General features: G+C 38.8%; 1 protein-coding gene across 14 annotated transcripts in view; it reads left to right on the forward strand.

The window, feature by feature from the left end:
* Positions 1-24430, forward strand: part of BBX (BBX high mobility group box domain containing) — a 278723-nt gene that overhangs the window by 230105 nt on the left and 24188 nt on the right. For all 14 annotated transcript variants that reach the window (XM_044251313.1, XM_044251314.1, XM_044251312.1 and 11 more), the window contains 3 exons: positions 9610-10618; positions 11592-11730; positions 14780-14928. In XM_044251313.1, the coding sequence (XP_044107248.1) occupies positions 9610-10618; positions 11592-11730; positions 14780-14928 (1297 nt within the window). The remainder of the gene's footprint in view (positions 1-9609; positions 10619-11591; positions 11731-14779; positions 14929-24430) is intronic.

Genomic DNA, 24430 nt, shown 5'->3' on the forward strand with positions numbered 1-24430 from the left:
TAGATGCTTTTTTTCAGACCATAATTTGTTGACCTGTACTATGTTTGACATTTGAATTAGTGTTTAATATTTTAAAAATAGAGATTTCAAGTGAATATCTATGTCTGACTTCTCATGAAAATTGAAGAGAATCTGGAGACTGTGATCCAGCCTCCCTACATGAGAACAGTTGGTCAGGGCTGGTAGTGGCCTGCCCACCATCCTCTCCTTTGCCTACTGAGTCCTGAGTCTGAGGCCAGCAGTCAATGCCAGCCCCTACTTAACCCTGTGCACCTCCCTCTTTTGTACCTGAGCACCCGGACAGTGCCAATTGGGAGCTGCATAATTAAACAGAGAGATGGGAGAGAGATAGCAGAGGGATTAAGGGGTAAAAAAGCAGGCAGACGTGAAGTAGGTGGGTGACAACAGCTCAGTCAGATGGGCAGGCGTCGAGGATTGTGCTGGGAACCTTATGGAAGGTGGAGTGTGGCCGCGGTTCGAACTGGGAGAGTAGTTAGTGTGAAGCAGGAAAACTTGTGCTTGAAGGATAAGGAAGAGCAAACGAAGACTGAGGGCAGGGGCGTGCAGTGAGAAAGAAGACTCCAGTGGCAGCTGTACGTAGAACGGAGGGGAAACCTTCCGGTGACACCCATGTGAGAAGACGAGCCAGGATTGTGGAGGGGCTGGCTGGCAGTGGAGCAGGAGGTAGAAAGAGACAGCAAGCAGGGAGCTTACAGGGGATTTTGTTGGATTTGATGACTGGGTTAATGTGGGAGGCAGAGCGAAAGGGGAGCCAGAGGTGACCCCATATCTGAACTTGAATCCTCGGAACCCTTCTTCAGGAAGCCTGGATGTTTGTGAACAAAGAGGAAAGCCCTGCTAGCAGAAAAGAGATGAAAGGTGCTGAGGGGTAGGAACAGCTGAGGAGATCTACTACTGAAAGAGTCAACAGGAGAAGGTATTTGTCAGGGTAAATGGTCGGTTTTGGAAAGCAGAGGCTCATGTTCTCTGAGCACAGAAGAAAGAAAGGTAGAAAATAGTCGCACAGGCTTGCTGCATTTGGTCTGTGGTCTGTGTTTTACTTTGCTTTATCGCAGTGTATGGAACTGGTAATGTGTTAGCGTAAAGTTGAAGAAAAGGTGCCAGGTGTCTCCAGATCTACTCGTCAAGTATAAAAAGATCAAGGTTGTAGATCTTGTGGTTCCAGGGGTATTGAAAAAACTGTCTTGAACCCTATTTATTAAAAGAGAATGATGACATTTTCAGAGGCCTTGACTCCCTAGTTTTCCTACATTCTAACTTGCAGAAACCACTTCTAATTAAAACCAAAGAGATAGGTAAAGGTGAATATATTCCAGTGCCTGTAAAAATTAAATCTTAAGGAAAATGTTGGTTCATTTTAAGAAAAGTTGAAATTCTGATAAGATTATAGAGATGAGACGCCATCCCCCCCAGTCACGTTTGCATTCCTTCCTGCTACCAGCTAGAGGGGATGTTTGATGGAAGTGACTTCTTTATGGTTTCCCCTGTGTCCTCACTGACGGCTGATGCACAGTGTTCCCTCCGTCCTGCTGGAAGCCCTTGAAGCCCAGAGTCTCCTGCACGCCTCTCAACCTCGCCATTCCTACACAGTTGTCACATGACCGAATCCCAAATACTTACAGTATATGTGAGGGGCTCTTTTCTTTGAAAGTGGCGTATTTCTTTCTTTAGCTCTTTACACACAATTGTGAGTCATTTTTATGAAACGTCTGTCCTAAAACTTTTCATCTCATTTTTAAATGCATCAGCTTATTTTTGGAAGAGCTACAACATAGGAATTCTCCTAATGAGTTCCTTTAACGTGTCTAGGGGAGACTTGAATAAGTGGCCTGTGGAACAACAGTCACCCCACCCATCTGGAGTCTTCAGAAATGGCATAGTTTCTGAAGAAATAGTGAAGAGACACACTGAAGCCACCTTTTCACCTGGCCGTGTTTCTGTGAACCAAGTAGAAAACTACTTAAATATGCTCAGTTATCAGTGTTGAGAGATGCTTAGACCACTGTTCTGTGACCAGTTATCTTTTTTAATAAAGAAAATTGAATTTTCTTAGCATCAGTGCTATTCCTTATTCTCTGCAGCCTTCAGCCAGTGTATGTTTATGGCAAAAACATTCTGGTTTTATTTAATTATGGGAGAAGTGCACATCTTGGAAAGCACTGCGAAGTGCCATCCCAGGGTTATATCTACAATGTTTTGGCAGATAATAAGCCAGTACAAAATGACTGTAAACATACCTTGGCTGCAAAACAATTTATTTTGTGCTAAAAGGCAGAGATTTTGAAATTGAAACTTCCTCATAAGTGTCAGTGGGTCTGTTTTCACACTGCCTTGTGTTTTTAATCTTTCTGGATCCTTTATAATAGACAATGAAAGACGAAAGATAATTAAGAGTGAAATGATAGCTACGGTGCATTTTGGGAGCAACTTACCCATTTCTTTGTACCAGTTAAAGGGCATCTCCTTCTATGGTATTATTCTTACCTAGTACACATGATGAATTTTTTCTTCTCTGGTCATTTCACTAAGTCTTTTATAGCAGAACACATTAAAGAAACAAATCGATACCTTAACATTTGTAGAAAGGAATACATTTTAGAATGTCTTTGATTCCAAGAGATAAAAGCTTGCTCAGCACAGATTTATTATGTCTCTGTAGTCCCCAGTAGCAAACCCTGAGCCTATGTCATGATCTTCCCTGAACTGAAAATGGCAATCTCCTTGAACCCAGGCACATAAAAAATAATCCCTCCAGTGCACATTTTATGTCACCCCTTCGATAATCCTCCTGAAAGTTTTTCTTTGTAATAATTTTGAAGAGGATAATTTTTTATTCATCGGTCCAGTATGTGCGTCCCGTGGAGTCTCGGTTCCAGCATACTAGTTCTCATTTTTCTTTTGGGGGTGAGTTGCCATTTCTTCCAGCTCATCACTGTCAGGCCATTCTGACTACACAGAACAGTGAGAAACTTCAGAAAGGTTTCAGTTACCAGAAGTAAAACTAAAATATTGGTGATTAGTTTTCACTGTTGCTCTCGGGAAGCTTAAGTAAGGACAGTGGAAGTGGGGGTTTTAATTAGCAGGTTTTTTGTTTTGTTTTGTTTTGTTTTTTACAGACTTGTCACTCTTTCTGGTATGAATCAGAATGTATTTTAGACTTCTCATGTACCTCCGAACTAGTGAACCATTCAGTTCAATGCAGTTATCTGTGGAATGCCTTCTCTTTGAAAGGTACTAGGATAGATCCTTGAAGGAGAATCCAGAGGTGAACAGGATCGATTTTGTGCCCCTGAGTTACAGTTATAAAAAAACATACATAGTGCCTGAGGGAATAGACAATAGATATCAAATATTTATGCCAGACATTTGATTTAAAACATTAACATTCTGACTTCTTTGAGTACAGCCGTGGGAATTCCATCCAGAAGGTGTCCTGTAGACATTTTACAGCATCACTTTTAAAGAAGGTTATTGTTCAATTTAAAATAATAATAGAAGAATAAATTGTCATTTTCTAAGGCATATTCTGTTTCAAGGCTTGATTAACAACCCACCCTCTATTAAGGGCAACTTGACTAATTAATAACAGACATTAATTCTGTGCTTCCCACAATGCAGTTTTATTCACTTGAGTTCACACTGATTTATGTTCCTCTGTGTCCACTGGGTGCTAATCTGTATGCGTGTCCATGCATGTGAACAGAATGTAGTTCGTACGCACTTTCATAAGTCTCACTGAAGTTAATTGATAAATGCACTAAAAGTAGATGTTTGTACCCAGTAGTAGAACTGAGCTTCACTCCGTTTAATGAGGGTAAGCTTCGTGAAAGATAACTGATTTAAGATCTTGCATCTAATTTTGTTGTATATGTTTTTTTCCCAATTACAGAATCATTCAACCCTAGAATGAGGAAATTGGAGCACAGTACTTAGTGTACCAGGGCCATGATGTGTTACTAATGATATCCCTAGGACCGGTCCTGTTACTGCCCATAGCTCATACTCATTCTGCATGCCATAAGCTGCAGAGGGATGGTTGTCAGAATACATTTTTTTTTGCTCCCTACCAGGCACTATTTTAAGTGCTGTACATGTGCAGCTCACTGAACCTCACAGTGTTCCTAAGAGAAATACTGTTACCGTCCACGTTTTGCCAATGGGGAAACTGAGGCACGGAAAGGTTTATAGAAAATGAGCAAATCAGGGGCAGAGTCAGCGTGCAGCTCCAGGCAGTCTGGCTCCAGAATCCGTGGCTTTTGAAAAGGCTTCTCAAGATAGAATTTGTTCCTAACTAAGAGTGATGGCATCTTCTAAGAGTTACTACATCCATGGCTATTCCCGAGTTGTTTGTTTTATGTGGAAGCACAGGCTGTTAATTCCTAGAGACTTTTGAAAATTATTTCTGATAATAAAATATTTGAACTCCTAGAAGAAAATATAAAAACTGGGAATTAAAGTCTCCCCCAAAAGGTCCTTCTCAAATGTGCTATTCCAGAGTCTCTTCTGGTGGTTCATATCCCTAGTGGCTGCAGACTGCCTTTCCTGGGTGCCTGTGTCCCCTTGATTTCCAGCTGGGTTCAACCGGTGGGAGACTCTGGTGGGAAAATCAGGGCTGGGGGGAAAGAGGGAGGCCAGGATGTGCAGAGAAGGGGGTGTGAGGAGGACTGGGAGTAGAGCAAAGGTCATATCTCTTCCACATGCTCAGCTTCCTCCACTTAGGCCCACTGTGGTTTCTTCTTCCTTTGGGGACCTCCCTCCCCCATTTTTTCTTACTGTTGCTATTTCCTGGGTTGCCTGACCAACCTCCTGTTAGTGCATCTCAGTTCTAGGTGACCTGTGTAACCAACCTATTCCCTGCATTAAATTCCCTCTTCTAGATACGCTTTCGGCTGTTTGTTTTCCTAATTAGACCCTGCCTGGTAAACAAGCCATTTTTATTTTCCGTTTGGTATGGTTATAAAACCGGCTGAGAATGCTGTTGGCATACTATATCGATTTCAGCAAGACTTTTGACACATAATCTTACGATGTCCTTGTGAACAAAAGGTGGGGGGGATTTAAGACTGGATTATAAAACATTCTTTGATTGCTGAAGTTCATTAATGTTCAAATAAACCTGATGAAAGGGCTCTCAGAGTCTGCCAGAAATCTCTGTCCTTGGCTATTTCCTATTTAACATGACCAAAGATTTGGGTGAAGACATAAAAAGCAGCTTTATCAAATGTGTCCATAACACAGAGATGGAAAGTAATGTAATTCAGCGTTCAAAAGGATAAACTAAGGAAAAATGGAAAATCTCACTTCTGTGTGGAAAAAATGGAGGAGAAACCAAGCTTCCCAGCACATTATGTGGGTAAATAAATCCAGACTTTTCATTGACTACAACCCTAGTACAAGCCAGAAGTGTGACCTTTTTTTTTTTTAAAGGTTTATTTATTTTAATAAGATAACGTGCTCGTGCTCCAGCACATGTATGTGTATGCGGGGGTGGGAGGCATAGGGAAGGAGAGAAGCAGATTCACCGCTGAGCATAGAGCCCAGCTTGGGCCTCAATCTCAGAACCCTGATGTCATGACCTGAGCCAAAACAAGAGTTGAATGCTAAACCGACTGCCTAGAAGTCCTGACCTAATTTCATTTCTTTTCTTTTCTTCTTTCTTTCTTCTTTCTTTCTTCCTTCCTTCCTTCCTTCCTTCCTTCCTTCCTTTCTTTCTTTCTTTTTTTAAATGGAAGGGGAGAGATTCATCTTTGGGCCCAGTTAGAAGATAAGTGTGTCCCTATCCGTAGACAAGTTGGCAGTTCCACTTCTCATCTGAAGACTTACAGAAGAGTAGGAGCTTACTCTGAGAAAGATCCATGTTCCCCAGCCCTTAGGAAGTTTTTTATGTTAAGTTTTGTGTCTACACTTTTGGCATCACAACAACCCAGTGGAGTAAATACCGTTGCCCATTTCTCAGCCTTTGTTGCCTCATATGGATTCAAGTCAAAGTGGGGCCTTGGGCAAGCACTGTGATACTTGGTCCTGAACCCAGCTTATATAAAGCCCAGTTCTCACTTCAGGACCCCACGACTGCATGTAGATAAGAGGGTCTCAACTTTTGAAAGTCAGGAAGCCTTTATGTGTGATGAACAGTTAAGGGAACTGGGACATTATGCCAGGAGAAAAGACTTATTATGGGAACATAACACCTGTCTTCCAGGTTTTGGAAGTCTGTCACATGAGAGAAAGAGCAGATTACTTTATGTGACTTCGGGGAACAACTAGTACTGACAGAATGATAGTTTTTTCCTCAAAATTTTAAAGATTTCAGAGAGAACTGCCCTCTAATATGGTCACTGTCTTTGTGCAAAAAGTTGGATAATTAAGTCTTGGAAATATTGTAGTAAAATGAATTTCTGCATGGGGAAAGATGTTAAATTAGGTAACCTAGACTGACACCCAACTCTGAGAGTCTGATTTGTGTTTGTTTCGGTTTTTGGTTGGTGAGATCTATGACTTGTAGTTTTTGATTCAGTTTTTTGTTTTATTTTAATAGTTTTACTTCCAGCAATATAATTGTTTTTCTTACAATTTAGGATTAACATACTCTATGGGGGGGGGTGTACTTTTAAGAGCCCGAAACAAGGAAGGTAAGGCATGACTAGTGCCTGGTATAATTACTTCCACAAGAAATATTACGCTATTTCCTGGAATATGTCCCCAGAGTGAATGTCTGCATTTGTTCCATTTTATTCCTAGCTGTGGAATCCTATCATGGGTGATGAGGAGAATCATTTTGAAATATATTGAAGCAGAGAATGGAGTTTGCGAAGTATTATTAGGTTTGCTAAGATGAACCTATGCAAATACAAACTGTTGGCATACCACTATAAAAACCAGTGCCCGTGTGGGACACAGCTCTTGGAATGACTTATTAAAGGTCACCAGAGTGATAGTGGCTGCAAAACCATAAAATCCACATTGCCTTTCAGGTCTTCTTTCCAGAAAGAAAAAGAAAGAAAAATCTCTGTCAACATGTGGGATATTCATGAAGGTCTAGAATAATCGAGAAAGGAAAATAAAAATTACTTCAAAATTGATGCAAAATAGCAAATTTCTCTGCTGAGAGTAAAACATGCAGGGAAAATTAAATGTACCAGTGTTTCATAATGAAAATAATATTTTTGCTTTGATCTTATGTCTGGTAAGGTTTACTAAAGGGAAGTTCCCCGTATTCATAGTTATTTGCTGAGGTCTAAAAGTTCATGTGATTTCCCAAAAAAGATAGGTCTGTCATGAATCCACAGTATTTTGGATCTTCCCTGTGGATGATAGGAAGGGCTGGGTGCTCTTCTCAGGTTCATTTTTTTTTTTTAAAAAAACTTGCATGATCTGCCTCCTTTTCCCCTTCCCCACTTTCTTTTCAGACTTACCAATCATTCTCACAGAAGGATTTGAGATGCATTGAAAGTACTAAGGGGGGAAATGAGGTAAAAGAGGATCTGACATTTAATTGAATGTCTAACCTGTTTCAAAAATGAGTTTTATAGATTTAACATTTCTGATAATTTGCCATTTGATAAACTGGTGATTTTTTTCTTAAAAAGTATCAATTTCTGGGGCGCCTGGGTGGCTCAGTGGGTTAAGCCACTGCCTTTGGCTCAGGTCATGATCTCAGGGTCCTGGGATCGAGTCCCACATCAGGCTCTGCTCAGCCGGGAGCCTGCTTACCTTTCTCTCTCTCTGCCTGCCTCTCTGTCTACTTGTGATCTCTGTCTGTCAAATAAACAAATAAAATCTTAAAAAAAAAAAAAAAAGTATCAATTTCTTACTCATGTGCTTGATTTGGGGGCTCAGAAATCCCAATACTCTATTTCTTCTAAGTTTCTAATACAAAATAAGTAAAATTAGTGATGGCTAAAAATATTTTTGCTGCCCTTGGCCCAGTCATCGTCGTCAGCCTCATGATGAGTCCTCAAAGGCAGAGAGAGGAACTTACTGATAATTGAATTATTATTATTGGGTTTTTTTTTGTTGTTGTTGTTACATAAATTAACCCATTGTTAAAGACTAGTAGTGTTTGACATGATGGACCTTCTGCTGCTGGCCTTTCAGTTCCTTCAGACTAATGATGGTGGATGTTACTTTGACGGCAGAATTGGTTGTGTAGGTCAAGGCACATCAGCTACCAGGTTCATGCATGAACCATGGTGCTACCTCTCATCTTTTCATCTTGATTTTGCTGCAGAAAGAGCAAGGGTACTGTGCATGCTGGCTTATTTCAGTTTTGTTTACTATTTTCCCAAGGGAGGCAACAATAACAGGTCCCATATTTACCATCATTCCAAGCTTCTCAGTGTATTTAACCATATCCCCGCAAAGGAAGTCTGAGCCCTGAGGGTGATCTTTGTGTTTTTAGGGTCCTGCATGGTGTTGGGCACTCGGGAGCCCTGTAGGGAATGTTTATGAATGAAAACCTGGGTATTGAAAATAAATTTTACAGTAAGCTACAGTTTCCCATTTCAGCAAATAGCTTTAGATTAAAGTTTTGAGGTACCTAGGAGTTGGATTAGGAAGATGGCAAGAGTTTTCTTTAAGGTCCTATGTGTAAAATTTGGGGAGTTTAAAAACATAACCAAATTGCTGCCAGATGTGTTTTGGTATTCAGAATTTTTCAGATTTTAGGAAAATGATATAGTATCTGCATTTTACACTATGCAGTTAATTCCCTCGGGGCATAATGCAAATGCGTGAAGATTCTGATAGCAATGCATATAAAGAGTCCCATTACGTGTGAGGAATTAAGACATTAAGCAATTTCACATTAGTTCTGGTCAGAAGTTGCAGGTCAAGTCGGCCAGTCAAGGACTCTTCAAAAAAAAAACCAACAACAACACCATTTAGTTCTAAGCACTTTCGCAATCCTCAGGTTTGTATCTGTCAGCATCTGAGGACTGTCATGTCTTTTTCATTAACCAAAACTTTCTGTAGTCTTATAATGAGTCATCTCTTCATTTTTTATTTCAAGTGGGTAGGTAAAAAAATGTTGCTGTTTTTCTCATTTCCCCAAGGCAAACGAAAAGCAAACATCTGAACAGTCTGGGGATTGTTTAGTCAGAATTGCCATCAGTATATTGTCTTCTTCAGACCTCATAGGCTCCTCTGAAACAACTATTCTTACCATCCTTTTTTTTTTTTTTTTTTTTAAACAAAGACAACAGAGGAGTAAGGGTGAAATATCTCATTCTCATTCTAGACCACAAACTAAGCAAGTAGCAAAACTAAGACTCAACCTCCAGTCTTCCATCCAAGTCTGGAGCCCATCTTCCTTCTCCCAAATCGTGTTTTCACAGAAAAAGCTTTGATAAAACTGGAAAATGAGCATTTGGGTATATGCTTGTCTAGAGTTTAATGAATATGTCATAATGCCTAAAGCCTTTTATTAATTTGAGTCATTTAAATTAGTTTGGCAGAAGTGGACTGATCATTGTAAAGTTGGTTTTGATTATTTTTTAAGAGGGATGGACTTAAAAAGTTCAATCTAATTTCAAATATAGCATAATAAGGCTATTTTTTTGCTATTCTCTCATTTTTGTTTGAACCGTTTAGATGTGTCTGGCATCAGAGGGGGTTAAAATGGAGGACCCAAAGCTAATAAAGGCGAAAGAATCAGATGGTGGAAGAATTAAAGAATTGGAGAAGGGAAAGGAACAAAGAGAAATAAAAATGGAGAAAACAGATGAAGCCAGGGTACAGAAGGAAGCAGAATTTGAAAAATCAGCTAAGGAAAACATGAGAGATTCGAAGGAACTAAGAAATTTTGAGGAGCTGCAGATGGAGGATATAATGGATATAAAAATGGAAGATCCCAAAGAAATTAAAAAGGAAGAACTAGAGGAAGATCAACAATGTAGTCACTTCCCTGATTTTTCTTATTCTGCCAGTAGCAAGATCATAATAAGTGACGTTCCCAGTAGAAAGGATCACATGTGCCATCCACATGGAATTATGATCATTGAAGATCCCACAGCATTAAACAAACCAGAGAAGCTAAAAAAGAAAAAGAAGAAAAGCAAAATGGATCGCCATGGAAATGATAAATCCACACCCAAGAAGACCTGCAAAAAGAGGCAGTCTTCAGAGTCTGACATCGAGAGTGTCATCTATACCATTGAAGCTGTTGCAAAGGGAGACTGGGGCATTGAGAAACTTGGAGCAACCCCTCGCAAGAAGGTCCGCACGTCCTCAAGTGGCAAGGGAAGCATTTTGGACGCCAAGCCACCAAAGAAAAAAGTGAAATCAAGAGAGAAGAAAATGTCAAAGGAGAAATCCTCAGACACCACCAAAGAGTCAAGACCTCCAGATTTTATTAGTATTTCTGCCAGCAAGAACATTTCTGGTGAGGTGCCAGAGGGTGTAAAAGCAGAACCGTTGACCCCCACGGAGGAGGTGTTACCACCCAGCCTGTCGGGACAGGCCAAGCCTGAGGACAGTGACTGTCACAGAAAAATAGAGACTTGTGGCTCCCGGAAATCTGAGCGGTCTTGCAAAGGTGCTCTTTATAAAACCCTGGTGTCTGAAGGCATGCTCACCTCTCTGCGAGCTAATGTTGACAGAGGTAAGTGACTTCTGCAAAAATGAAAAGACTATGGAAACCTAGCTGATTTCTCCTTCAGACTCATTGAGACGCACCACCACGAAGAGCAGTATGGTAGCAAAACGATATTTTACGTTTGTACAGTTCTTTGCGGCTTGTAGTTCACATACATCTGTCATTTTACCTACACCATTGTGGAGATTTTATACTCTTTTTGTGGGTAGTTCTTAGGATATGTATTCAAAGTAATTCAAGCCTTTTTTTTTTTTTTAAACTGGTATGGGTTGGCTTTTTGTTTTGAAGGATCAGCAGTGCATGTTTGGAGCTCTTAGTCTGGTTTTTAAAACCAATGGAAAGAATTTCCTGAATCAAGCAAGTGTATTTGTCAGAATGTTGACCTATAGGCTCCCAAAGCAAGTAACTTACCTAACCCTCTCCATTAGGCACTCAAAACTTAAATCGAAGTGAAGGGCTCTTTAAAACACTAAACCATTACATGTGTATACCTTTATTTCACCGCGTGTTTTTTAAATAAATTCATCTGTTTTAAAATACAGCATCTGGCTAGGGAATTACCTGTTGCCAAGCTCAATTCTAGCTCAGAGATCTGTGAGTAATGGGTCTAACAAGGCCTCAATGAAGATCCTTGGGAGTACAGAGTTCTCCAGGGATGTCATTCCCATAAAGTCTTGGGGAAATTAAAATTAATAATGCCTACCAGCAAAGGGCTTCTGCACCTTAGTCTGATTCTCTAATGGAAAAACTGGTGGCAGTCTCTCTGGAGTCACACAGTACACACACTGTTGAGTTATGACAGCCCAGCTGATCTCAGAGACTGGACACTTTTTTGCGTGTTGTATTCTGTCATGAACCACTTAGAGGACTCTGAAATTGAAACAGTTACCAATAGCATCATGCAAATGATACCTGAGGGGTCAGCGAGGCAACCTCATCCCAATATACAAACTGAATTCTTTCCCTTAAATTTCCTTAGGGAAACGTAGCTCAGGAAAAGGAAACTCTTCTGACCATGAAGGGTGTTGGAATGAAGAAAGCTGGACGTTTAACCAGAGTGGGACCAGTGGGAGCAAGAAGTTCAAGAAGACAAAGCCAAAGGAAGATTCTCTCCTTGGGTAAGTGCTGTGAGCACAGTCGGCACACTGCTTGGACCCCAGGTGTAAACACATCACTAACTGCTTATTCTTGCGCTTTCATTCAGCACTTCTGGTCTTCGAGCCCAGTAAGAGCACAGAAATCTAGCGCATCCCATGTTCCTCCTGGTACCGTGGTTCTGTGACTGATACTCATTCTCATTTTAGGTCTAGTATGAAGTGTGTCGATTTTGGATGTAAGCCTGAGTTTGAATTGAGGCCCACCATGTATTAATGGTGTAATATTGTAAATCCTTTAATTTTGCCAGGACACACTTTTTCCATCTGAGGTTTACAGTGGATATTCTATAAGCATGTTTACATTTTGTCCATTTTGCTTACTGGACTTATTTTATTTAATATTTCTAAAGGTTATGTACCCGTGTTTATAAAATGACAGCTCAAAATTGTAAGGTAAATAAAATTATGTTTCTACCTCTATCTAATCTTTTTTGTTTAAACCATGTTTTATTGCTGTAAGATAAAAATGTGAAGTTGACTCTTCTCTTGCTACAGAGACTATTCAGTAACTAATTATGTGTTGAAATGCAGTCTCAAGCAAATAACATACATCAAGATAAAATCATTAAGAATTATTTCAGTTTTAATGTTATTCCACAGATTCTTAATATAAACCATTTTGTTAGGATATTCAGTGCTTTATATTGGTGTGGAAAGCATCTGCATATTCAGTGGTACTATTTTAAAAATCCTTCGAGACTTCTTATTAGCCCCATTTGAAAAAGAATACATTGAATAGAAATAAGTACATCTTTATATTTTCCATATTTTTTCATAAGTGTGTTTAAAGTTATGCAAATTCCATGCATTGGGAGTATTGTATTTGGTTTATTCATAAATATTTGCGTTTCTGTTAGTGGAATAATTTTTCCCTCCTCGGAAGTTACAGTGCTTTAGAATCTGGTTAATGCTAAGGCTCTTAACAAAGTAGGAGAGTGGAAATTATTTCTCATGTTGTGAAATTCTCAGGATTATTTATTTTAAGGTGGTATTTTTATAATTATGCATTTCCTTTCTAATATTTATATTTTAAATGTCCAAAATAGTTTGTTAGTTTTGCCTACACTGTGTTTAAACAGTTACTTGAACATTCTTATATTTATTATTGTCAAATGGTATTTTCAAATGCAGAATTTCCTAAAAATGGGACCACTGAGTTCAGGGCTGGTGCTCTTTACCTTCCAGAACTACCAGTGCCCTGTGGGTCTAGTCGCAGAGAGGAGCAGGTCTCACTGCAGATATTATGAAGTCTTGGGGGAATAAAGCAAGCTTTAAGACTCTCCAGCAGGAAGGTTTCTGATGCCTCCATTAGACGTAGCTGACCCTGTGAGAGAGGTGTTTCTGCCAGTCTTCTTTGGTTACAAGAAATTGAAACTTTTGAAAATCTGTCTCTGAAAAGAGATTGGTTTGGGGGTTGTTTTTATTTTATTAATTTCTAAGGAAGGCACATGTATGTAACTGAGACTTTGGTTTTTCTGCAGGCTTTCATCAACAGTAAATCTCTGGTCTTTGCTGTTTCCTCCCCTTTATATAGGCCTGTCAGAATTAAACTGGGTCTGCTTTGTTTAGAACACACCAACATAGTGGATGAACAGTGAAAAATCTAGTTCTTATCAGTCTTCTCTGAGATTCCTAAATGAGCATGTTAACCCCTTTTATCACAGAAAAGGTGCTGTTTGTAGCCAAGAAAAATTCACTGAGTACTGGCAGTTCTAACTTATAGACCTCCCCAAGTAAAACATAGGTGAGTATTCTAGGTGAAAAAAGAAAAGGAAAGAAAGCCCCAAGGGATCTTATGAGTCCTAGCTTGCATTTTTCTAATATTCTTCTAGTTTTTCAGATTATCTGAGAAATTCACAAAATTATAGATCCCTTTCTGATAGTATCCGGTTACTATTCGATTTTCCATTACTGTCTGATTTTCCATTAGCATAAATGTCTTTGAACTGGATGAAAAGAATTTTGTTTGAGGACCGAGTGTCACTCCCACCTACCATCTTCCCTGCTTTGATAGAACTGAGTAACGAATGGCCTTTGTCCATTGATCGTTCTGATGGTCTTTGGACTATCTTGTCTCTGCAGCCCAACTCTTGTATAGTCCTCCAGACAGAACAGTTTCAGGCCTCACAACTCAAATACAGCCCCTGTGTAGCAGCCTAACACATGCGCGGTTAGCTTCTTGTAAGTTAACTCAAGGCTGCTCTCTTCCCAGAATGCCTTCCATTTTGCATCCAGGACGCACAGCCGTTCTGCTGTAGCTTCTCCCATCTGTTTAGGTTTCATCTTAGTTAATAAGTCTCAGCAAGGATCCAGCAGGCATGCTGCCATGGTTGGGTGCGGGCCTTAGAGAGTCAGAAGCAGCCCAAGGATTTCCCAACTTTGCTGGTGCCATTTCTGAAGTCATCCTGGTTTGCATTAAAGTGCAGCTGCCTCTCTGCCAATGTGTTCATTGAAAACTGGCTTTCCTTGTTGAGTGCTTCATCATCATTCTGGTCCACTCTCAGGAATGTTTCTGATATTCAGAATTTTTGTTTGTTTTCTTTGTGTGTTGGATATGTTTTAATCAAGTACTGGTCAATAATATTTTCTTAAAAAGAGAAGTAGCGATCTATACCCTATTACCAATAAGCTTGCCAATGTAGATACATATATACGAACCTTTAGAATGAGAAACTTGTCTAGATGGAATATGTATTGTACTGAACTTAATGAAAAATGTCCATGCCAAAGGAGAGAATTTCAAAAATATTCTTATATTTTAAATTACATTTTTGCTTTTCTAAGGCAATAAGATAACCTTTCATGGGAATTGACTGAGAAAGCTGTGCTGATAACTCTTCTCAGGCATTTCTGAACAGATGTTTTTGTCCTTACACAGAATTTATCAACAATGCCCTAATTCTCAGGGACCCTGTTTTAAAATGGAATATCTTAAAATCTATCTTACATCATTTTCTGTTTAAATACTTATGTCATGTGCTGATCGATGCAATCCTCCTTCTCTTACTAGCTCAACAAAGCTGGATGAAGAATTTGAAAAAAAATTCAACAGCCTCCCTCAATATAGTCCTGTTACATTTGACCGGAAATGCGTACCTGTCCCAAGGAAAAAGAAGAAGACTGGAAACATGTCCTCAGAACCGACTAAAACCAGCAAAGGTTAGATGTGTGCTATGCCTCCTGCTGAGAGTCTGGCATCTCTCTGCTCTTCTGTGCTTCTGCAGCTCCCTCTAGATACGTAATTGGATCTAGATTGAGGCAGTGATGTAGTAACCAGTTGGAATTGAAGCTTGCTTTCCAGGATTCTTAGTATGGTTCCTGCCTCACTTCTCGCTCCCTTCTTTCCCTCTAATCTTCTCAGCCTCTGTTCTCTGCCATCTCGGCCTTCACATTTGCCCTGAAAGGTGTGGCTGTTTTGAAAGTGTTACACATGGTCTTCGACTTCCTGCTCTCCAGAATTCTAACTTGGAGATGTGGAGCTTTTCTTGAGCAGAAACTGCTGGCTGAGCCTAGTTCCTCTATTGGCTGTATCTGTAACAGGTTCGATTCTGGGACTGTGAAACGGTTTCATGTGCCTAATCAGAACACTCCATTCTTTACCGACAGTCTGAACCAAATGAAAATGAAGCCAAAAGCAAATAATCCTCCTCCAGCAGTACATTAAAAGTGGTTTTGTTAAGTTTAGAAAAATATTATTTAGCATATTCATTTTGAAAAATACCAGATTCTTCCCTGTGGAGATAGGGAAGCTTTCAAAGTTATCAGCATGACTTGGGTGGGTATCAGCAATACCAACGGCAACGCTGTAGCTCGGGGGAGGGGGGGTTTTGGAGAGTGTGAGACCAGCGTTATATGGGGGATAGGAACTGGGCTTCTCAGCATGGTAGCCTGCTCAGGACATGCAAGCATGATAAAGGGTTGTCCTGCCCAAAATGGCAGCACTGCTCTCATTGAGAAACTTGTCTTCTCATTTTACTTAGGTCTCAAGATTGGTGGGGAAATGTACCTCTGGTTTTCTATACAGGTGTGAAAGACTTCATTCTCTTCATCTCCTATAAGGACAGTGAATGGAGAGATGATGAACTCAAAGTGGCCGAGTTTCTGTTGGCGTGCAGGATTTGATGGAAGACTTTTTTACTTACCCTACAAAAGTGGCTGCCAGTTGCCTGTTTCATGTCAAATCAGACCCTCTTTTGGTATATTTTAGATAGATGGATGGATCGATAGATATACATATCTTTGCATAAATCTTGCTAAATTCTAACATTCATGGATAATGATCAGAGATAAATATTAATAATCAGACACAATTTCATGGATTTAGAGGGACTATATAAGGTCTAGGAAAAATTATGGTTTCTTTGAAGAAACTTAAACCTTTCTCCCTCAAGACCTAAAACTTCCCTTTGCACACTGCAGTTGACAACTGAGGAGGGTCGCTTTGAGATCTGTATCTCAAAGTAGATCTGTATGGCTAAAGAAGATTCTCCTTTTGTGATTAAGGCAGAGAGGAACATAAAAGTGATTTCAGAATTAGCTTGGTTTTTCCTCTGTGGTCAATAAAAACAAGTCTAGTGATTAAAGAACTAAAAAAGAAATGTTGCATCACCAAGTTTGCTCATCTGGGAAAATAAAATATGGTTGTATCGAGATCTTCCAAGATAAGTAGGGAAGAAATAATGGAGCCTTGTTGACAGGTAGGAAGCTGAGCACTGTAATGGATTAGCAAATGGAGTGACAGTCTTTGTGCCCTGGAGACATCTACGAATAGGCAAAGGAGTCCACGAACCCAAAGATGCCAGGTGCCTTGAGCTCCTGTAATTCTTGGATTTAAAGTTGCTGATGAATACCTGACAAGCCAATAAAATGGAACTTAATTGATTGATGTACAGGATGTATTTTCTTCCTCCACTCCTGGTAGTTTGAGACATTCATTTTCAAGCCCTGAAGTTGGTCAAATTCTCTATCAGGGAATGTAACAATAGATTTATTTTTGTAAAGCTATAAAACCCAGAGTTAGGATCTATTTTCATGAGACCTTCTCTTGGGTCTTAGTTATCTGTTATATGTTTTTCCTCTCCCAGCTGAGATTAACAGTATTTCTTTCGATGTGAAATAGCTTCTTGGAGCTTTGGAAGAAGAATTTATATTTATATAAATATTAATATACCTCATAGAGTATCATCTTAACTCTTCTGCTAACGCCTCTCAAACCACCAAGGCACTGGGTCCTTACAGTCTATCAGTAATCACGTAGGTAAGAGTGTTTTAAGACCAGATTTTGCTCTGCATTCTGACTCATGGAGCAAAATGCAGTTACAATAAAGCAGAAACTAATATATTCTCTGTTTAGCAAACTAAAGAAATAGTATTTGTAACTAATTGTAATTTGGCAGTAGCAGCACCAGTGTACTATCCTACAGGTTATTAATGAAATTATCATACCAGCTGTGCTGTAATTGTCTGATCTTTAGAGGATAGGGAAAATTGTTAACTTAGATTCTAGACTCTTTGCACCTTTGCATAATGAATTGTTCAAAGCAAAAGCTGTGTATATGAGATCATTAGTTTATTAACAAAAGAGCATGTGTCCATAGGAAGTTTCATTTCTTCTCCAACAATTTGGTATTTTGTGTATAGTTTCTCTTGTGTTTATCACTGAACAATTATTTGGGTTTTTTTTCCCCTGCCTTGTACTACAAACTTCCTTTTAGCTGCTCCAGGTTATATAAAATGTATAGAGTTTTTCTGAAATGGTGTTGAGAGGAAATGGTTATGTATGCATTTATATAGTTCTAGATCTCAACAACATAGTATCTGCTGAGGTTTACACTTCTGCTTTCCCAGTGGCCTCTTTGTTTATATCTGTTTCCAGGGAGTCTCCTCCTGTCCATTGTTCCTCCACCGTCTTTGCCGTGCCCCTTATGTCTGTGTAAAGGGTCTTGTCAGAAGTTCTACAATAAAAATGGATGAAAACCACTAAATGCCACCTTCCTCTGACTGGGCTCAGGCTACAGTATAGGAGGCAGACTCGACGACCTAGGAAAAGAATTTCCCTTTGCCTTTAAGAACAAATGACCTACTAAAATATAATCCATCTAACTTCTGGTGCCGTTCAGCTGAGGCAACCCAAGCCTGCCATGTTTTCCGGTTTATCTCTCATAGTTATTTGTGTATGTTCAAATGAAGGCTTTAAAATCTAAGTCTAAATTTCATTGTAACTTAAGAGATAGGTTTTGACACATTATTTTAAGTATATTGTTAATGTATGAAGCACTTGTTACAAAAGTATCAGAAGTCAGAATGCTCTATAGAATAGTAATTTGCAGACAAAGTAGGGTCATGGAGAAAAAGTTAATTGAGTTTAATTTAGAGTGTTTAAATTTTGTCCCAGCTTGACCCTTGACTTCACTTCTCCTTCTGTATCTCTTCAGTCTTCTCACATTGTTCCTTAGCCTATTATCAAACATGCTGTTGGTCCTCATTTTTCTTCCAGTCCATGCTTATATTTTAAGACTGGAATTTCCAATGATTATGGATTTGAGATTTAAAAAAAAAAAAAAATCACAGTGGTAATAAGCAGGTTTACAAAATTAAAGGTTGAGGACAGAATGCCCTGTTTGGGGTTGAGCCAAACTGAGGACCGAGAGCTGATGTCAGCCCAACCGGCTCTTTGTATCAGGAAGGTATAGCTTCCATTTTAGGAAGAACTCTCTGTTTTGCCCTTTTAAACTGTTTGAGCATCTTCATCACCATCAAACATTTTCAGGAACATGGTGACAGCACATTTGTGGATGTAAAAGGCAGACCACCAAATACAATCCTGAGCTCCTGAACAAGGCATTCTTGTCCAGCCCAGTGAGGTAGTTCCTGCCCCTCACTGAATCCCAACTTGATTGTGACTGAGTTTACTCAGACTCATTTAACTCAGCAGATCCACATGCCCAGCAGTTCAGAGCACTTTGCCATAAATTATGACAAAGGAATTTATTGCTTCGTTGGTTATTTATTATTTATGTGTCTATTACAAAAATGACAGCCTAGTTTTAGAATGAAACTTTTGCTCTTTTTATAGCTTAGAAAGAAGAAACCATGGAACCTGGGTGTGAGCCACCACCATTGGAGTCACACATAACCTTCGTTCCCTACAATAGTTCTAAAGAATGGGGTTCACTTAATTCACCTTAACTGCAGACCTTGAAAAATTACCACACCGGGCTAATACTGAAGTGGCTCCTGTGTCACTACAGCTCCTTAACCCTAAAATGTCCATTTTTTTTTTTTTTTTTTTTTAAGCAAACTGTGAATAATATCAATGTTTTAGAAAGGTTACTGTTCATGTCTCTGTGGCAGTCCTCTTATCTGCTCAGATTGGGATTTTCAATTTCCTCCCCCGCTGTGAAGTTAGGTGCAAAGAAGATGGATAGCCTCACAATACAGGCCATCCAGCCCCAAAATAAAGCCACTCCTAAGCTAGTTTCCATGCCAGCAACAAGTGATTTTTGTCATAAAGAAGTAGAAGCTGTTTCAAACACTCTTTCAAGAAATTTGGTAGGGAGATGAGGGAAAGAGATAGGATCAGAACTTGGCCTAGTAGTTTAGTGAAAGACTATTACATTTTTTTTTTTAAGATTTTATTTATTTATTTGACACAGAGAGAGATCACAAGTAGGCAGAGAGGCAGGCAGAGAGAGAGAGGAGGAAGCAGGCTCCCTGCTGAGCAGAGAGCCTGATGTGGGACTCGATCTCAGGACACTGAGGTCATGACCTGAGCCGAAGGCAGCGGCTTAACCCACTGAGCCACCCAGGCACCCAACTATTACTTTTTTTTTTTTTTTAAAGATAATCTCTACCCACGACATGGGGCTGGAACTCACAACCCCAGGATCAGGAGTGGCGTGCCCTACTGACTGAGCCAGCCAGGCACCCTCCATTGCTATTTTTTGCTTCTTGAACCATTCCTTCTAAAACTCTTTTCTGCTTTTCACTTCATACTTGCTTTTCCCTCCATGTACATTTCTGTGTTAAATAATTAAGGAAAAAATGGTAGCGAATTTCCTCGTATGTGCTGTTAAAAATTTTGACTTTATTTTCCTTTAGACAAAATATCACACATATGTACCACAGTGGTGAGCAGAAGTCAGATCATTCATTTCTTGACTCTGAAATTGCTGCTTCTCAGTGACTGTAATTATATCTTGTCTATTACTCCTTCAAGTTTGTCACTTTCTTTTTTATCTGAAGTTTTGTTTTATAGCTATAGTTTAGGGGATGACTAGGAGCAAGGAAGTTTAAAAATAAAAGTCTACAGAAGATTCTCTATGTACTAAATCACTCTGGATGTTCTTTTCTCATGTTAAAATTGACAACCTCTATCTTTAGCTTTGTCCTTAAATTGTACTTTTCAGATTTCGCTGAGTGTAGTTGGGTCTGAAAATATGTATCCTTTGCTTCTTTCTAACCCATTTCATCCATCCTTATGGTCCTAAGAGGTCTCAGAATTGTTCTTCTGCATTCTCCTACTTTTCTTTCCTGTGATTGCCTGTGTATCATTCAGGTGCACCTGCCCTGGATTTCCTGGGTTGTTTAAAATACATAGGAGGTAGTGATTGCAAATGGATTATAGAGAATACTAGTAATACTAGTAATATTAATGTAGCATGTACACATACTGTGTATTTTTATATTTGTTTATTTTCTTTCCCTTGTTGCTCACTCCCCCTTACCCCCCAAAACAGTCAGCAAACCATTTTGTATCTCTGTTTCAAACCACCATCAGCTAATCCAGAAGTATTTGCTTTTGTTTATTTAGAAGAGTGGCTTGGTGTGGTCATCAGAAAACACTTGCACAACTCACTGTTACTGGTAATAGTAGCGACAGAGGTAATTTCTTGAGCTCTTACTTTGTGCCAACCAGTTGTTTAAGAACTTTGTTTGTTCATGGAGCAAATACTATTCAGAACTAGTCATCTGCTAAACACCATTCCAGCGTGTAGAATATATTTGTGTATGAAAACAAAGAACCCTGCTGCCATGGTGGTTACATTATGGCGGGGGAGCCAACCTACGCAGTGCGCAAAGCATATAATGTGTTAGGTGAGAAGTACTGTGGAAAAAAGAATAGGTTTGGTGGAGTAACTAGGCAGAAAATCAGCAAGAGAAGATTTGAACACTCTGTATTAACTAGACCTGACAAACGTACATGTATACTTCATTTTATTAGATACAGTGTTGTTTTACAAATTGAAGGTCAGTGCCAGTGCTGTGTCAGGCAAGTCTGTGGGCATTCCAACATTTACTCACTTGGTGTCTCTGTGTCATACTTTGGTGATCTGTGATCAGAGATTACAATTCAGGTAATGGTTAGCATTTTTTAAAGATTTTATTTTTATTATTTAGAGAGACAGAGGGAGAGCAGGGGGAGGGCCAGAGGGAGAGAGAGAATCTCAAGCAGATTCTATACTGAGTGTGGAACGCGATGTAGGGCTTGGTCCTGAGATCATGACCTGAGCCGAAATGAATAGTTGGGTGCTTAACCAACTGAACCACCCAGGTGTCCCATGATTAGCCTTTTTAGCAATAAAGTCTCTTTTCATTGAAGTATGTACATTTTTTTGTAGGCCTAATGCTGTTGAACGCTTAGTAGACTATGGTATATTTTAAACATAACTTTTATATGCAGTGGGACACCAGAACATTGATCTGATTCATTTTATTGCGACATTTGCTTTATTGCGATGGTCTGGAACCAAACCTGCATAATCTCCAGGCTTTGCCTATATAGAAAACCTCCATCAATAGTAGAATATGCGTTCTTCTCAAGTGCACATTGGATTAGTCTCTAGAACATACTATCCACTAGGCCATAAAACAAACCAATATATTTGAAAGGATTGAAGTAATTCACATGGTATTTTCTGATCACAGTGGAATGAAATTAAAAATCAACAATAGGAAAATGTTTGGGAAACTCTCAAATATGTGACGATTAAGCAATACACTCCAAATAGCTAATAAGTCACCTTGGCAGCACATATACTCAATAACCAATAAGTCAAAGAAGAAAAAATAATAAAAAGAAAGAAGAAATTAATAAGGAAATCAGAAATTACTTTTGAGATGAATAAAAATGAAAATACAACATGCCAAAATTTATGGGATACAACTAAGTGCTTAGAACAGAGTTTATAGCTATAAATGTATATGTTAAGAAAGAAAAAAGATCTCAAATCAATAATCTGACCTACATTAAACATGGTAAGAAAAAGAGCAAATGAAACACAAAGGAAATGATAAAGATTAGAGAGGAAATTAATAAAACTAAATAAAGAATAAAAAATCAATAAAGAGTCAGTAAAACCCAAAGCTGGTTCTTTGAAAAGAACAACAAATTGGAGAAGTGTTTAACTAGACCAATTAAAAAGGAGAAAAGACTAAAGTTACTTCAATAAAAAGTCTAATAGGGGACATTACTGCTGACTTACAGAAATGAAACAGATTAATACAGGAATACCACGAACAGTTATATATCAGTTAATTAGATAACCTACATGAAATGGACAATTCCTGAAAAGCACAAACTACCTGATAACTGATAATTAGAAGAAATAGTCCAAATAGAACAACAACTACTACAGAGATTGAATTTAATAATCACAAAAGTACCAAGGTGTGGGGGGTGTGGGGGAGGGAACCAGGCCCAGGCTTCACTACTAAACTCTATCAAACATTTAAAGAAGAGTTAAAATCAATTTTTCACAAACTCATTCAAAAATTAGAAGAGGGAGGGGCGCCTGGGTGGCTCAGTGGATTAAGCCACTGCCTTTGGCTCGGGTCATGATCTCAGTGTCCTGGGATCGAGCCCCACATCAGGCTCTCTGCTCTGCTTGACTCTCTACCTACTTGTGATCTCTCTCTCTGTCAAATAAATAAATAAAATCTTTAAAAAAAAAAATTAGAAGAGGGAATATTTCCTAATTCATTCTGTAAGGCCAATTATGACCCAAATGTCAAAACTAGACAAAGATACCACAAGAAAAACTACAGATCATAGCTCTTAAAAATAGGAACATAAAATTCCATATCAAAATAGTAGCAAACCAAGGCCAACAATATATAATAAGAATTGTATACCGTTACCAAGCAGGATTTTACTCCCAGAATACAAGGTTGGTTTAACATCCAAAAATCAGTGTAATATACTATATCAGTAAAACAACAACAGAAAACCCATGTGATCATTTAATAGCTGTAGAAAAAAAGCATTTGACAAAATCCAACATATTTCATGAGAATACTCAACGAACTGAGAGTGGAAGAAAACTTCCTCTACCTGATAAAGAGCATCTACAAAAATCCTGTAACATCCTCTTTAATAGTGACAGACAATGCTTCCGCCTAAGTTGGGGAAAAAAATAAACCCACTCTGAGCACTTCTATTCAACAGTGTATTTGAGGTTCTAGCCAGGGCAATTAGGCAAGAAAAAGAAACAAGAGACATGTGTATTGTGGAAAAGAAGAAGTAAAACTGTTCCTATTCACAAATGACATTTTATATAGAAAACCTGCAGTGCCCCCAGAAAACTACTATAGCTAATAAATGAATGAGTTCAGCAGGTTTGAAGGACACAGAAATCAGTTGTAATGCAGAGAAAGAGGAACCCTCTTGTGCTGTTGGTGGGAATGCAAACTGGTGGTGTATCCACTCTGGAGGACAGTGTGGTCATTCCTCAAAAAGCTAAAAATAGAAATACCCTATGATCCAGCAGTTGAACTACTATTTACCCAAAGGATAAAAAAAGTTGCACATTCAGAGGAATACGTGCACCCCAATGTTTATAGCAGCATTATCAGCAATAGCCAAACCATGGAAAGAGCCCAGATGCCCATCAACTGATGAATGGATGAAGAAGATATTCATCAAAAAGAATGAAATCTTGCTATTGGGAATGATGTGGATGGAACTAGAGTGTATTATGCTTTGTGAAATAAATCAGAGAAAGACAAATACCATATGACTCCACTCATGTGGAATTTAAGAAACAAAATAGATGAACATTTAGGGCTGGGAAAAAAAAAAGAGAGGGAAACAAATCATGAGAGATTTTTAATTATAGAGAAGAAACAGGGTGGCATGGAGGAATGGGGGGATGAGATAGATGAATGGTGGGTATTAAGGAGGGCATTTGTTAGGATGAGCACTGGGTGTTATATGTAAATGAGAATCACTGAATTCTACTCCTGAAACCAATATTGAGCAGTATGTCAACTAACTAGAATTTAATTAAAAAAAAAAAAAAATCAGTTGTGTTTCTGTACAGTTTCGATGAACAATCTGAACATGAAATTAGGAAAACAGTTCCATTTTTAACATCAAAAAGAATAAAACATAAGAATAAATTTAACAAAAGATGTGCAACACATTGAAAACTACAAAGTATTGTTGAAAGAAAGACAATCAAAATAAATGGAAAAACATCCCATATTCGTGGATTGGAGGACTTAATATTGTTAAGATGGAAACACTCAGATTGAACGCAATCCCTATTAGAATTCCAGTTTCTTTTATAGATCCTAAGAGAGTCTATTTTTTGTTAATATTTTACTTATTTTTTTGGCAGAGTGAGACATTGTGAGAGAAGTAACACAAACAGGAGGAGTG

This window comes from Neovison vison, chromosome 6 (genome assembly GCF_020171115.1).
Source record: "Neovison vison isolate M4711 chromosome 6, ASM_NN_V1, whole genome shotgun sequence".
NCBI classification, from domain to species: Eukaryota; Metazoa; Chordata; class Mammalia; order Carnivora; family Mustelidae; genus Neogale; species Neogale vison.